The sequence below is a fragment of the Ursus arctos genome, unplaced genomic scaffold, assembly GCF_023065955.2.
Source record: "Ursus arctos isolate Adak ecotype North America unplaced genomic scaffold, UrsArc2.0 scaffold_37, whole genome shotgun sequence".
Lineage (NCBI taxonomy): Eukaryota > Metazoa > Chordata > Mammalia > Carnivora > Ursidae > Ursus > Ursus arctos.
Window position 1 is genome coordinate 5,069,410 of NW_026623053.1, and position 14,200 is coordinate 5,083,609.

Consider the following 14,200-nt stretch of genomic DNA (forward strand, 5'->3'; position numbering starts at 1 on the left):
CATGTTGCACTTCTGAGTCTAGTCAATGCTCTTTTCAGTTACAAACATCCATCTTTGTCTCATTCTTTCTGTGAAGAAATTGTAGAAATATAAAAAATTGAATACATTCATATAACAGCAATATTCTTATCACTCATAATTAATTGTTCATATTTATCATTCTTGTTGTGTCATTTTTGGTTTTGAAGAAAAGAAAGAAAAATTACAGAGTTTGCCATTGTTGCCAAGGAAACCCTGCCACTTCTGCCTGCCAGCCCAGGTCCCACTCTCCTCTCCAAGATTGGGGCACATCAGAAATAAATTTGCCAGCTCCCTTCTCCTTTATTTTCATCGCAGAATAGAACTCAGAAAACATTTTACATTTTCACTTGAAATACCTAAACGTATTAGGCAAAATTTCCTTCGTGAGATAAAATCAGCCACCCACCTGCCAGATCATTTCCTGCTCTGAAGCGCAGTGGAGAGCCCAGATCGGAGCTCGAGAAGCTGCTTCACCCCGCAGGCGAGAGCTGTCAGCATGCCGCTCGTCAGCCTGCTGTGGGCAGTCGTGCTGTCCACCTGTCTTGGTAAGGAAGGTGCGGGCCTTCGTGTATGGTGTGATCTAACAGTCCTGGGAAGGAGAGCGTCCTAGCGTGGGACATCAGCATCGCAGAGCCCAGGGATGGAAAGGCAGAAAGCTGATATGTGCTGCCTGGGGTTCGGATCAAGAGGAAAGGTGGTTGGGGGGTGGGATCAGCTTGTGAGTCTGCCTGACTTACCCGCTTGGTGTGAGATACCCTCTCCTCTTTCCCACAGGATCCAGCACGGCCCAGAAGGTCACTCAGACTCAACCAGACACGTCTGTGCAGGAGACAGAGACTGTGACCCTGCATTGCACGTATGACACAAGTGACAGTAATTATTATTTGTTCTGGTACAAACAGCCCCCCAGCGGGGAGTTGATTCTCATTATTCGCCAAGAAGCTTTTAAGCAAGAGAATGCAACGAAGGATCGCTTTTCTGTGGACTTCCAGAAAGCAAAAAAATCCTTCAGTCTCAGGATCTCGGAGTCCCGGCTGGAGGATGCTGCGATGTATTTCTGTGCTCTCATTGAGGGCACAGTGACAGGAGCAGCAGGGAGAGGCTTACAGAAACCTCAGACCTTAGTGTAGGTGCGGAGGTGGGGTTGGGGTGGGGGGTTGGGGGGGAACCAGGAACATAGAGAGGAAATCATTGACTTCTCTTGAAATAAAAGCTCCTTCTTTCTGAATAGAAGAAACACAAGGAGATGGATGTCTGCAAACTATAATCTTTAAAATAACAGCAAAAATAAAAATATGGGTAGTGCTTTCCTGTTTTACGAAGTACCTTCACACGTAACCCTCATCGCTTTGGCTGGTGTATGTGACAGATCAGACTTCCTAAGCATATTCTCTGTCCAGCAAATCTTTATAATTTACCTGGGAGCTCATACCTCCAAAATTCTTAACACTTTCCATTTTGCTAATTGCTGTGTGTTCTTTTAATTGCCCTTCCAAGTCCAAAACTGGATCTCTCTGAACAAGGTATGCATTCTAGAACGTGAAGGGTGGAGGCGCCTAGATGGCTCAGTCAGTTAAGCATCTGCCTTTGACTCCCGTCACGATCCCGGAGTGCTGGGACCAAGCCCCGCATCAAGCCGCACATCAGGCCGCACATCGGGCTCCCTACTCAGCGGGGAGTCTGCTTCTCCCTCTGCTGCGTATCCTGCTTGTGCTCCCTCTCTTTCTTTCAAGTAGATAAATAAAACCTTATTTTAAAAAGAAGAAGAAGAAGAAGAACACGAAGGGTGTGACAATTGAAGGCATAACCAGGGAAGGGATCCACTGGTCCTACCATGGACCTAAAAGAAGACCTAGACCCATGGTACCCTGGTCAGATGACTTTAGAGGATGATCAAATGGCCTATTAAAGGCTCAGTTAAGAAGCCCGCTCAACGGCATCACCCTTAGCAGTTGGAATGCTATATTTCCGGAAACGATAATATTCTTTAAACCAGCGACTGATATATGGTGCTGGGGCACCCTTAGCTAAAATACACAAACTTAGAAATGAAGAAATGAAAGTAGTCTAGACTCTTCTACTACCACGCCCTGTAACTCATTTCCAGAATTTGTGTTTTGCTTTCCCACAGTCCTAGGATCTGCTGGATTAGAGGTCCCAGGACCCAGGGGAAGAAGACCTCCACCAGAGGATTCGGGAAAGTTCCACTGAACGTGCAGCTGTGGCTGCTGCAGAGGCCACTTTGAACTCCTTGTGCCAATGGTCCAGCAGGCAAAGAAAGGAGGGGTAATCGACCCTGATTATCGCGAAGCATCGGGTTGTTATTGCCCAGTGAGGACAAGGAGGGGTATGTCTGGAATCAAAGTGTTTCGCAGTGGGTATTTCATGCCCAATAAAAACAGCAGGTGGTAGTTGTGGCCTGAAAAGGACAGAGTGATCAAGAACTGGGACCCCTCCGCAATGAAGGTCTGGTCACCCTATCAGGCCAGCAACGTAGGTCCACTGAAGTGCTATCCAATGGCAGGGAAATCTAGAGAATGTGGTGGAGGAGGGAAGAGATTTTCAATTATAGCCTTGGTACCAGTTAAAGAAGTGGGGCCTGGAGGTCATGTCGCGTAAACCCCCTGTATTAAGTGTTTTAGATGGATTTCAGCCAGCCATGACCTTGAAGACTCAGTGACACAGTGAAAATAATACAAGGGCAAGCACCCATCTGAGTGGTGCAGAGAGAGCATTGTAACAAAGATCTCATGTGCTTTACGGTCACGTCCAAATGCCCAGCCCTGATTTTATCAAATAGGTATGTAGATAATTTTCTGGACACTTGGACTCATCTCAAGCTGATAACACCCAACATGACACATGCACTGTGTAATTTTTTACTTCCTACCCCAGAGCCTTCTCCGACTCCCCAGGAGCTCACTCTGGCCATGGGCAAGTGCAGCCTGGAAGTATAGGAGAATTACCACCCCTGCTGGCAAGGCCCAACCCGTGAGGGGAGAGAATCCAGGCAGGCCTTAGCTTCCTGCCTTGCAGCAGACAGTCCCTGAGAGGTATCCTGTATGCTTCCCAGAAGAACCTGGCAGAATCAAACCCCAATCTTACGCTACCAATTTTCTCATTCCTGCTTCCTCAGATCTCTTCCTAAATAAACTACCTTCACCCAAGTCCTTGCTTCAGGCTCTATTTAGGGGGGAGACAAAATTAACATACTCTTTGAAAATTTAATAGAGAAAGAACAGAAGAGAGTTCAAAGCGAATTTTCCTGGGCTGATTGCTAATAACAGCAGGTGGGTATACTTGAGTGATTAATTGGAAACATAGACGATATCACCTTATCTTTTCAAAAGATGGTGAAGCAGATCACGTTCATGAAACTCCAATCTCTGCAGACGTGTGATCCTGTCTTTTCATTGCACAAAAACTCTACGCACCAAATCTAAACTCTTGTGTCGTTATCCTCTTCCCCGTGTCTGCTCACCCTCTTAAATCTCATTCCCACTTCTTCCCCAACGTAGCTCTATTCTAGTCCATCTACCCTCCTTATTGACCCATAAATACTTCAAGCTCTTGAATTTCTTCTCTGCTTGTTCCACTCACCAAAATCTCCCTTTTATGTATATTTCAAGCTGGTCAAATCACAGCAGTCCTATATAAGCACACTTCAGGGCTCTATCTCCCCCAAGGGCTCATTTCTTTCTTTTTTTTTTTTTTTAAGATTTTATTTATTTATTCGACAGAGACAGAGACAGCCAGCGAGAGAGGGAACACAAGCAGGGGGAGTGGGAGAGGAAGAAGCAGGCTCCCAGAGGAGGAGCCTGATGTGGGGCTCAATCCCACAACGCCGGGATCACGCCCTGAGCCGAAGGCAGACGCCGAACCACTGTGCCACCCAGGCGCCCCCCAAGGGCTCATTTCTAACAGAGAATCCTCGAATTCCTTCTCTTCTAATGTCATACAATTAGACATTGAATCTGAACCAAACAATCTGACTGTTAATGACTTACCTTCTTAAAGCATTTGCTATTGTTTGAAGGTACCAATCTTTCTTCTCCCAAATGTAGTCTCTATGAGGACAGAATTTTGCCTTGTATACTTTACCATGCTTTGGTGCTCTTGGCACAGTGTCAGGCACATGGTAAGTGTTAGGGAAAGCAAAATATTATGCTTAAAATGTATTTCATAATTATCAAATGATCATGACAAAATATTAAGGGGGAAAAACCAGTATGTTCTAACCTAGGACCAGAAGGTTTCTTTGAAAAGGTAAGACAGGATAAAAGGTAGGATTTTTAAAAGCAGTGATAAAGAAGAATAAGATACATTCTAAATATTAAGTTCTCTTCATTGAGTGTAAACAAAATTCTGAAATTTATATAAACAGATTACTTCCAGAACAGATTTCTTGACTAAACCAAGTTCTTTCGGGGAAGAGGAGTAAATCGTGGGAATTGCCTCAGTTATTATTTCTTTGGCCTGAAGAGGGCACTGCTTGCATTCTTTGACAACAGTTTTTTACAAAAACCTGTCCCATGTTCCAGCTTCTAAGTCCTTCACACACACCAAAAAACTGGAGCAAACCCTTCTTTATCTGAACAGTCTAAGTTAGATTTCCACATTCTGGAATCAAATCCTCCATGGGCTTACGAAGGCCAAAGCATAAAAGAGCTTCTAGAAGCTACATTTATGATCTGGTGGCTTCAGATGGGATGTGAGCTGGGAGAATTTATGTCATCAGGAACCCAGACGACCCAGAAGTTTCCAACAACTAATCTCTATCTTTCAGAGTAGGGACTCAAAGAACAAATAAATTTTTTAATCCACTCTTTAACATTTTCTTTTTTTTTTAAGATTTTATTTATTTACTTGACAGAGAGAGAGACAGCCAGTGAGAGAGGGAACACAAGCAGGGGGAGTGGGAGAGGAAGAAGCAGGCTCCCAGTGGAGGAGCCTGATGTGGGGCTCGATCCCAGGACCCTGGGATCACACCCCGAGCTGAAGGCAGACGCCCAACGAGTGAGCCACCCAGGCGCCCCTAACCTTCTCTTTTTAAGAAAATTAACCATCAAATGAAAAAAAAAAAAGTCCTTCCTAAAACGGACCATCCAAGAAGGAAAGAATTTTAATATTTACTGTAATTATTTGCATAGTATTTCAGATCCATGGGTATAGTATGGAAAGCATCTATAATAAATCTGATGCCTTGGTTTTTGTTCTGGTTGAACAGGGCTTTGGAGCACAAGGATGATTGGCAGCCTCCTCCCGTGTTAGTCCCAGCTCCACGGCTCCCTGCACATCCAGACTGCCCGCTCGAGAGACTCAGCCACGAAGGAAACCCACGGTCCCCAGGGAGCACCCAAGCGCACTGGGCCTCATCCCTGCAATGGGACCACCTCTCGGGAGCTAGTAAACAGTTCCCATCATCATCTCCGACAAAAGAAAACCGTAAATGAGTATAACAAGTACACATAAAACTTATAAAAAATATTATTTTACAAGTTCTTTGTTCACTGTATTTTTAAATAAGGAAGCGAGGTCCTGAGAACACTAAACATGCGATGTCGGAGGTGATCAGGGCTGAGACCCTCAGTGTTCTTCCGTCAAGCTCCACCCAAGCAAGAGGGAGCGTCTTGACATCTGGAGCAGCTGCTCCCGCTTGGGCCGTGAATTGTCGCTGTGCCTTAGTTTCTGCCTCTGTAAAATTCACCCCATGACAACACGGGAGTAGGCGTGTGATGTCCCCATACTTTTCTCCTAGCTCTTACTTGTTATAGTCTAACCAGCTGACTTTCATATAGTCTCACTAGCTAACTCGAGAGAAGTCAATGACAGTAGCTGCCAGATACTGTTGCTATCCCGAGGGGGCACAGTAGACCTTCTCAGATGCCCCAGACGGGGCACTGCTTTTTGTTTTTTTGGTTTTTTTTTAAGATTTTTTTTTTTATTTTATTCGACAGAGATAGAAACAGCCAGCGAGAGAGGGAACACAAGCAGGGGAGAGGAAGAAGCAGGCTCATAGCGGAGGAGCCTGATGTGGGGCTCGATCCCATAACGCCGGGATCACGCCCTGAGCCGAAGGCAGACGCTTAACGACTGAGCCACCCAGGCGACCCTGCTTTTTGTTTTTTAACCTCTTCTTCTATTCTCTTCGCCCTTCCTTTCTGTTTAATATCCTATACTCTGACATCGCTCACCACCTTCTACAGATTTCCTAAACAACCCAACCTAATCATCGTTCTTGCTTCAAACAAGCAAAAACCCCAAAAACAAAACTAGGGATCATCCGGACATAATACCTATTAAAAAAAAAAAAAGAGGAAAAAGAAAAAGGCAGCCTTCTGCCCAGCCCCATATTTGCCCACTGGAAAGTTCTTGCTTATGCATTATCCTATTCAATCCTCAGAGTCCAACAGCCAGATCAGCTGTGGCAGCTGGAGACTGACCAGCTGATGGCCAGAAGTACTAAAATTCTGACTGGTGGGGCCCAGAGGAGCAGGAAAAGACCTAAAACACAACAAGAGAGGCCTCTGGCTTGGGATTCCCAAACATCAACGTGCACAGAGAATGGGGGCAAGAGGCAGAAAACATTCCCTCCTGAGAGCCTCATTTGTGAATTCATAGCTTCAGTGGGACTGACATGGCGAGAAAAGACAGTCCATCAACTAGAGTTTTCTAAAAAGACGGAAGAGAAGGGAGAAATTGTAAAATAATCACGTTTTTACCAATGTTATGGGTCCCTGACCAGAAAATGGTAGGCATGGCAGAAATTTCAACACTAAACAAACAGGAAGAAGAGCTGGGCCATCTACAGCAGTTCACCAGGCTGTACCGTAGGAAGTTTCCTGGGAGCACCCGGGTGGCTCAGTCAGTTAAGCATCTGCCTTCAGCTCAGGTCATGATTCCAGAGCTCTGAGATCGAGCCCCGCATCCCTGGGATCAAGCCCTGCATTGGGCCCCCCATTCAGTGGGGAGTCTGCTCCCCCTCTGCCCTTCCCCCCCACCCCAACTGGCTCATTCTCTCTCTCTCTCTCTAATAAATAAATAAAATCTTTAAAAAAAAAAGTTTTCTGAAGTTACACGTGGTGTCTGTGGCCAGGTGCCTACTGTTTACTACATTTCCCGAGTGGAAATAATAAACAGGTTGGGGGCGTGAAGGCTACCATTCCCTAGACAGCAAGACAGCTTTTGCCTTCTCTTTCTTCCCCCTTCTTTTATGCAGAGGAAGAGTTTACATAAAGCTGGACCACAGAGATGGCCTTTTCTAAGACTGGATGACAAAATTCAATAGGAAGTGAAAATTAACGCAAATGAGTGGCTCCTTGCATCGTGAGTTTTCATTTTTGTTCAATTGCCTCCTCATAGGAGAATGCGTGCGTGAGGAAAGATGACATGGCAGTGAAACACTGTCAGGTGTGCAACAGAGTGTTCCCAAATAAGTCGTATATCAACTGTTCTGATCCTTCATTCACACAAGCCATGTGCACGAAAGTCCTTACGGGAACATTTGCCACAGGTGTTGTAGCGTTGTGGAGCTCCTTGGCACCACCTAACCCAGGTATTCTTTTTTTTTTTTAAGATTTATTTATTTTACAGAGAGAGAGAGAATGTGTGTGGGAATGCAGCAGGGAGGGGCAGAGGGAGAGGGAGAGAGAGAATCCCAAGCAGATTCCCCGCTGAGCTTGGAGCCCAACATGGGGTTCGATCCTGGGGCTCTGAGATCCATGACCTGAGCCGAAACCAAGAGTCAGCTGCTCAACCGACTGAGCCACTCAGGGGCCCCCTACGCCAGGTATTCTTAAAAAAGAAGAGGAAGAAGCAGAAGGAGAAGAAGGTGAAGGAAAAGGAGGAGGAGGAGAAGGAGAAAAAGAAGCTTCGAGCAAAGAACACTGACCATCCGAGCGCTGCTGTTGTCTTTACCACTCTTTGGAAGTTTGGAGGAATAATGAAAATACAGGATTGGTCAAAGAATAATATAACCAAGACCTGAGTTATGGCAACCCAGAGACCGTTATGATAAAGGCTTCAAGACTTTAAAAAGAAAAGAGAGAGAGAGGAAGCAAGCTGACAGAGAAAGCTGAGGTCGTTACATTAGCTTTGCCTGTCTTTCCCCACCCACTCCATCCTCCTCTCCTAGATTAGGTCATCACAAAAGCAATTTAGCAGCTCCTACTCTTCTTGATTTTTATCTCAGAACAAACTGCACTTCTGACATCTCTTTTCATGTGGCACTATAACCAAAATTTATTCTCTGAAGCAGAAAACAAAAAGCATTGATAAACTTTGAGCAAGACATAACCAACAGCTCGCCTGACATACCATTTCCTGTGGTGGAGCAGTGATGTCACCGAGCACAGCTGATACTCAAGATTCTGATCAGAACAGGGGCATTTTTCACCCTGCAGAAGAGAGCTGCCGGCATGGCTTGCCCCAGTTTGCTGTGGGCACTCGTGGTTTGCACCTATCTTGGTAAGGAAGGCACAGCTTTTTGCTTTTACTATTATCCAACAGGACTGGGGATTAGGGAGAAAGATTAGGAACACAGGCATCTCACCTCCTTGTTGATTCTGGCAACTGGGGGCAAAGAAGCTGATGGATGTTGCCTGAAGTTTGATCAAGAAGAGGAAAGGTGGTTGGGGGAAGGGATCAGCTTGTGAGTCTGCCTGACTTATCTGCCTGGTGTAAGATACCCTCTCCTCTTTCCCACAGCATCCAGCACGGCCCAGAAGGTCACTCAGACTCAATCAGACATGTCTGTGCGGGAGAGAGAGGCTGTGACCCTGCATTGCACATATGACACTAGTAACAGTGATTATTATTTGTTCTGGTACAAACAGCCCCCCAGCGGGGAGTTGATTCTCATTATTCGCCAAGAAGCTTTTAAGCAAGAGAATGCAACGAAGGATCGCTTTTCTGTGGACTTCCAGAAAGCAAAAAAATCCTTCAGTCTCAGGATCTCGGAGTCCCGGCTGGAGGATGCTGCGATGTATTTCTGTGCTCTCATTGAGGGCACAGTGACAGGAGCAGCAGGGAGAGGCTTACAGAAACCTCAGACCTCAGTGTAGGTGCAGAGGTCGGGGTGGGGTGGGGGGTTGGGGGGGGGGGGTACCAGGAACATAGAGAGGAAGTCATTGACTTCTCCGGAGAAAAAAAATACTATTCTATAGGACTGAAGGAAACGCAGAAAGGATGTCCATAAGCCATAGTTCTCAAAATGGTCATAGAAATAATGAACTTACACGAGTGTTAAGGGTTCGCAGAGCCCCTTCACGGGCACTGGCTTCATTCAACCCCGATGGCCCGGTGTGTTACACAGGACAGGTCAGACATCCTATCCAGGGACTCGCGTATCTAGAACCCCAGCTACATTCTAGAATTGTGCCTTAACCTTTTCACAGTGTATGTTACTCGTTTTGCTATCCACCTGAACATCGGATCATACCGAAGGCAGCCTATCCGAGATTACATTTCCTATTTTCCCCACAAATCTTTTTTTTTTTTTCATTATTTTTCCTCCTCTGCCTCTCTCAGGATTCAGGCACACAGTAAAAAAACCTGCCGCTGCTGAGTTTGGAGAATTTCTCCATCCTCCACCTGCCAGCCGAGGCTATCTGATTCTTTTGCATGTGTAACACGTTCTTTCTTTCTAATTACAGAACTGCGAAAAACTACATCATGTCTATCTCATTGTTTCCCAATTGCTCTATCAGCCATTCTCCCTGATTTGAACCTAATTTCACCCCGTATTTCTTAAATGTCTTTAATGCACCACTGATCCCACCTAAGAAAATGAGGAAAGAGAACAAACCACTGTCAAATAGAATTTCACACGCTGCCAACACTCATCAGCAAACACTTACGAAAAGGTTAACTTCTGGTAATGCTATCAGTGCCTCTGATGAGGCCACGCGGGAGGAAGTGGACCATTTAGAAGAACCAAGTCCCAAATCACCAGTCACCATCCCACATGCCCTGAGACGTTGTGTGTGTGTGGGGGGGGGGGGGGGTCTGGACCTGGAGAGGAGTCCATCTTGCTTTTGCTAAAGGAAAAAACACCCAGTAGGATGGAAAAAGTAATGCCAGCATTTCTTTTTGTCTGTAATTCCCTCAAGACATAGCATTTACTATTAAGACCCCCCGCAGAGTACTTGATTTCATCTGCCCACCTTGAGTGAGTGGGAGAGAGTTGGATAAGATACTCACTCCATGGCTGAAACATTCAGTCCACTGAGTGCGTTCTGGAGCTGAGGATGGAGGTGTGTTTAGAAGGAGCGGCGGAAGTTACTAGATCTGGGAGAGGCCAAGGGGAGCCAAAGTCAGATTGCTGAATAACAACTAGCACCAAGCATTCACAGGAATGCCTTGTCACCCCTTAGCTATCAGTCCGAGCATGAGGCACTCAGTACCCAGACTGAAACTGGGGCCAGAGCTGGTGGCATGCAGAGGAACTTTGGGATTTCTTGTGCCTTCTCCACGGTCTTCTTGACAGCTTCTCTACTGGCTGCCTTAGGCCAGGGCCCCATGGCTCAGCACCCCACTCATAGTCCCGTTGAACAACTTGGAGTCGTCTGGAACACCACCCTTTAGTTTCACATGCTGGAGCCCGAGGGCTCCCGTGTTCCCCAAATTCCATCCACTCTGACCACTTACTCTAATCACACTCCTTCCGGTCTCAACTGCCAGAACACCACAGCTCAGCCCTGGCTCACACGCCTGGAAACTCAGTGAAAGTATCACGTCTCACACAAGTCAGATAACTCTGGGCCATTCGAGTTTACCCTCCCCTGTAGCCCTCAGGTCTAAGTAGTCACCAAGATTTACGGATTCAGGCTAGTTGTCAAGTCATATCAAAGCGTGCTTCTTCCCTTTTTTTTTTTTTTAAGATTTTATTTATTTATTTGAGAGAGAGAGACAGAGATCCGAGAGAGAGCACAAGCCAGGTGAGGGGCAGAGGGAGAAGCAGACTCCCCCCTGAGCAGGGAGCCTGATGTGGGGCTCGATCCCAGGACCCCAGGATCTTGACATGAGCCGAAGGCAGACGCTTAACCGACTGAGTCACCCAGGTGCCGGAAAGTTTGTGTCTTCTTTCCCTCCTTGCTGCCAGGGCCTTCACAGAGCTCCTCTCGGTTGAATTAATTAGTAGTCATCTAGGGACACACACCTAATGTGGCAAACCTAATACTTTATAGGACTTAAACCTGTATTTTTTACTGTACCCCCATGGAAGCACAAGCTTTAGCTATCAGAGACTGAGTTTTATTCATTTCAACAGCAACAGTACCTACAACATTCCTTAATTCACAGATATGATTTTTTTTTTACTTTTTTTGAATGAAGTTAATTAATTGATGGCATTTTCCTCATTTCCTCATTAAACAGGATAAAATAAAGTTGATTCTGGGCTAACTCAGAGGAAACAGAGACTACATGCTATACAGAAAATTACTATGGTTAGTAATAGTAATATTACTATCAATATTAAATAGTAATTGACAATACTATATTGATAATAATAATAATAATAGTAGTAGTAGCTAATACTTACTGCCTATGTCTATGTGCCCCACATTCTGATAGGTGCAGAATATGAATTATTTCAATTAGTAGTTTCAACAAAACTATGCTGTGGGTATTACTGATAACCCCATTTTGTATGAAGAAATTAAACCTCAAAGAGGCTAACTTGCTTAGAATCACACATTGTGTGTATGGCTCATTAATCACTGGACCCTCTGCCTCCCCAGAGAATGGCAAATGCTACAGCCTCTCAATCTTATTAATTTCATAGATACATAGATGGATTATGAGAAAGAAAGAAATGCATGATAATAGTGCTACAATGTGCCTACACTTGTAACCCGTCCTCACTTCCTCTAGGTCGTAATTGCAAACTACCTGATTTCATGTATCTTTGTCGGCGAGGTTAAAAGTCGAATTAACAGCATTACCATGATTGCATTTTTACACAGAGAATTCGTGCCTTAATACTAGCTTATAATTATTTGACTGGGGAATTTTCAATATTCTAAACTTCTCCAATGTATTTTTCAATAGCATTTTAAGTTTAAAAACACAGTTTGGGGCACAGGTGTTACTAAGCGTTCCAAGAGTCAGGTTGTGTCCCTCGATGAAGAATGTAGTTAAAAAACTCTTTTAACCTTTCCAAATATTCATAGGAAACCCCTTTTGTAACTTTTTGAACTGTTTTTCATATGACAGGGTGTTGCTGTGAACACTGCTTTCCGATTTTTTTCCTCTAGTGAAAACCTAATGTATTCTTGAATACTTTCCCACGTAAATAAACAGTTTTTCCACTGCAGGAGTTCCCGTGGCTATAAAAGTCTACATCTTTGGGATACACCTTACTCTACTCAATCAGTCACTTTTGCAGGTGAGCATAAGTATATTGCTACCAAACCAGGGCGATTAGAAGAAAAATTGAGGTAGTAAAGAAAAATATTTGTACATAAATCTGTTTACAAGGAAGAAAGAGCCACAAGTCAAAGTCACTGAAGCAAAACACAAACAAACAAAAAACTTGTTGGCTACAAAAATGGAAGAACCCGGGCTTCGAGAAGTCTGGATCCAAATGCCCGGATGATGTCACTCAGAACTCGCCTCTCACTGGCTCTTCCTTGTTTTGGCTTTATTCGGAAGTAGGCTTTGGCCAGCTGATGCCAGAAACAGTCACCGCAGCCTCAGACTTCTAGCCTGATGCATTCGGTTTCTACTGCGGCTAAAACAAATAACCTCACATTTAGGGGCTTGAACAAGAGACATTTATCTTCTCATCTTCTCGAAGTCAGAAGTCACGCTGAACTAAAATCAGGGTGTTGACTCTTGCATTCCTTCTGGAGTCTCAGGGTAGAGTGGGGGAGGGGAGGGGAACCCTGGAGCTTTTTCTCACTTCCAGAGGCTGCCACACTCCTGGCTCACGGCTGTTTCTGTCTTCAAAACCAGCAGTCACGTCATTTTGACCTCTGCTTGACACTCCTGCTTCCCTTTTACAAAGACCCTTGTGAGTACATTGGGCCCCCCAGGTGTTCCAGGGTAGTCTCCCTATCTCAATAGCCTTAATTCAAACCTTAAAAGTCTTTTCTTCATGTTTCTTCGTTATCCTGCGTCAGCTTTCTCTCACCTAGTAGACTATGTGTTATAGTATTGATGAGGGAGCAGAAGGCTGGCTGAAGACAAAGCACAAGCTGACACCCCGCAACCTCCCACCCCCCCACTCCTGGGTAGGATACGTGATGTTCCCGCAGGAAGCCCCCAACCATCTTAATGCTAATGTCTTGCTGGAGGGAAAAACAACCCTCTAACAAGTGAACTTGACAATGGCAAGGTCTCCGGTATCCTGCGAGTCTTCAACAACATATGAAAGTACTTTCTCAACCTCCCTGTTTCCTTACCTCCCCCAACCCCATAGTCTATCATCAGCCACCCCTCACAAGCCGGGGCAGCAGCTCTTTCTGCCCATGGGTCCTGTCCCCGTGCTTTAATAAACCACCATTTTGCACCAAAGATGTCTCAAGTATTCTTTCTTGAAGGGGGGATAATCAGAAGGGGGAATGAAGCATGAGAGACTATGGACTCTGAGAAACAAACTGAGGGCTTCAGAGGGGAGGGGGGTGGGGGAATGGGATAGACCGGTGATGGGTAGTAAGGAGGGCACGTGTTGCATGTTGCACTGGGTGTTATACGCAACTAATGAATCATCGAGCTTTGCATCGGAAACCAGGGATGTACTGTATGGTGACTAACATAATATAATAAAAAAAATTTTAAAAAAAAAGAATTCTTTCTTGGTCGTCGGCTCCGGACTCCACCCCGCTGAACCTCACCGATATTCCAAACCCACGTCAGTATGATATTGTACATATTGTGTTTGATGTAGGAAAGATGTTAGGGCTCAAAGCCAACGGCCAAGAAGGAATTCTGGAGTCATCTTAAACAGGTGGTTTTGTGAAAGCACGGGGACAGGACCCATGGGCAGAAAGAGCTGCACTGGGGTCATGAGTGGCCCATTTTATACTTTCAAGTTGAGAGGGGGTTAGGGACAGTGCAAACCTCCCAGGTATTTTGGAAACAAGGTTTCCAGGATGCTGAGCGGGCTAGCTATTGCTAGGAAAGGTCATTTATTACTGTTTAGTAAAAACTCAAGCACAAGACTCTTCATACGTAT

The 14,200-nt window shown here is 45.2% G+C and overlaps 1 protein-coding gene across 1 annotated transcript in view; it reads left to right on the forward strand.

The window, feature by feature from the left end:
• The first annotated feature begins 517 nt into the window (after positions 1-517).
• Positions 518-14,200, forward strand: part of LOC125282282 (T cell receptor alpha chain MC.7.G5-like) — a 263,076-nt gene continuing 249,393 nt past the window's right edge. Inside the window, exons 1-2 of the mRNA XM_057306403.1 lie at positions 518-566; positions 796-1,100. Of these exons, the coding sequence (XP_057162386.1) occupies positions 518-566; positions 796-1,100 (354 nt within the window). The remainder of the gene's footprint in view (positions 567-795; positions 1,101-14,200) is intronic.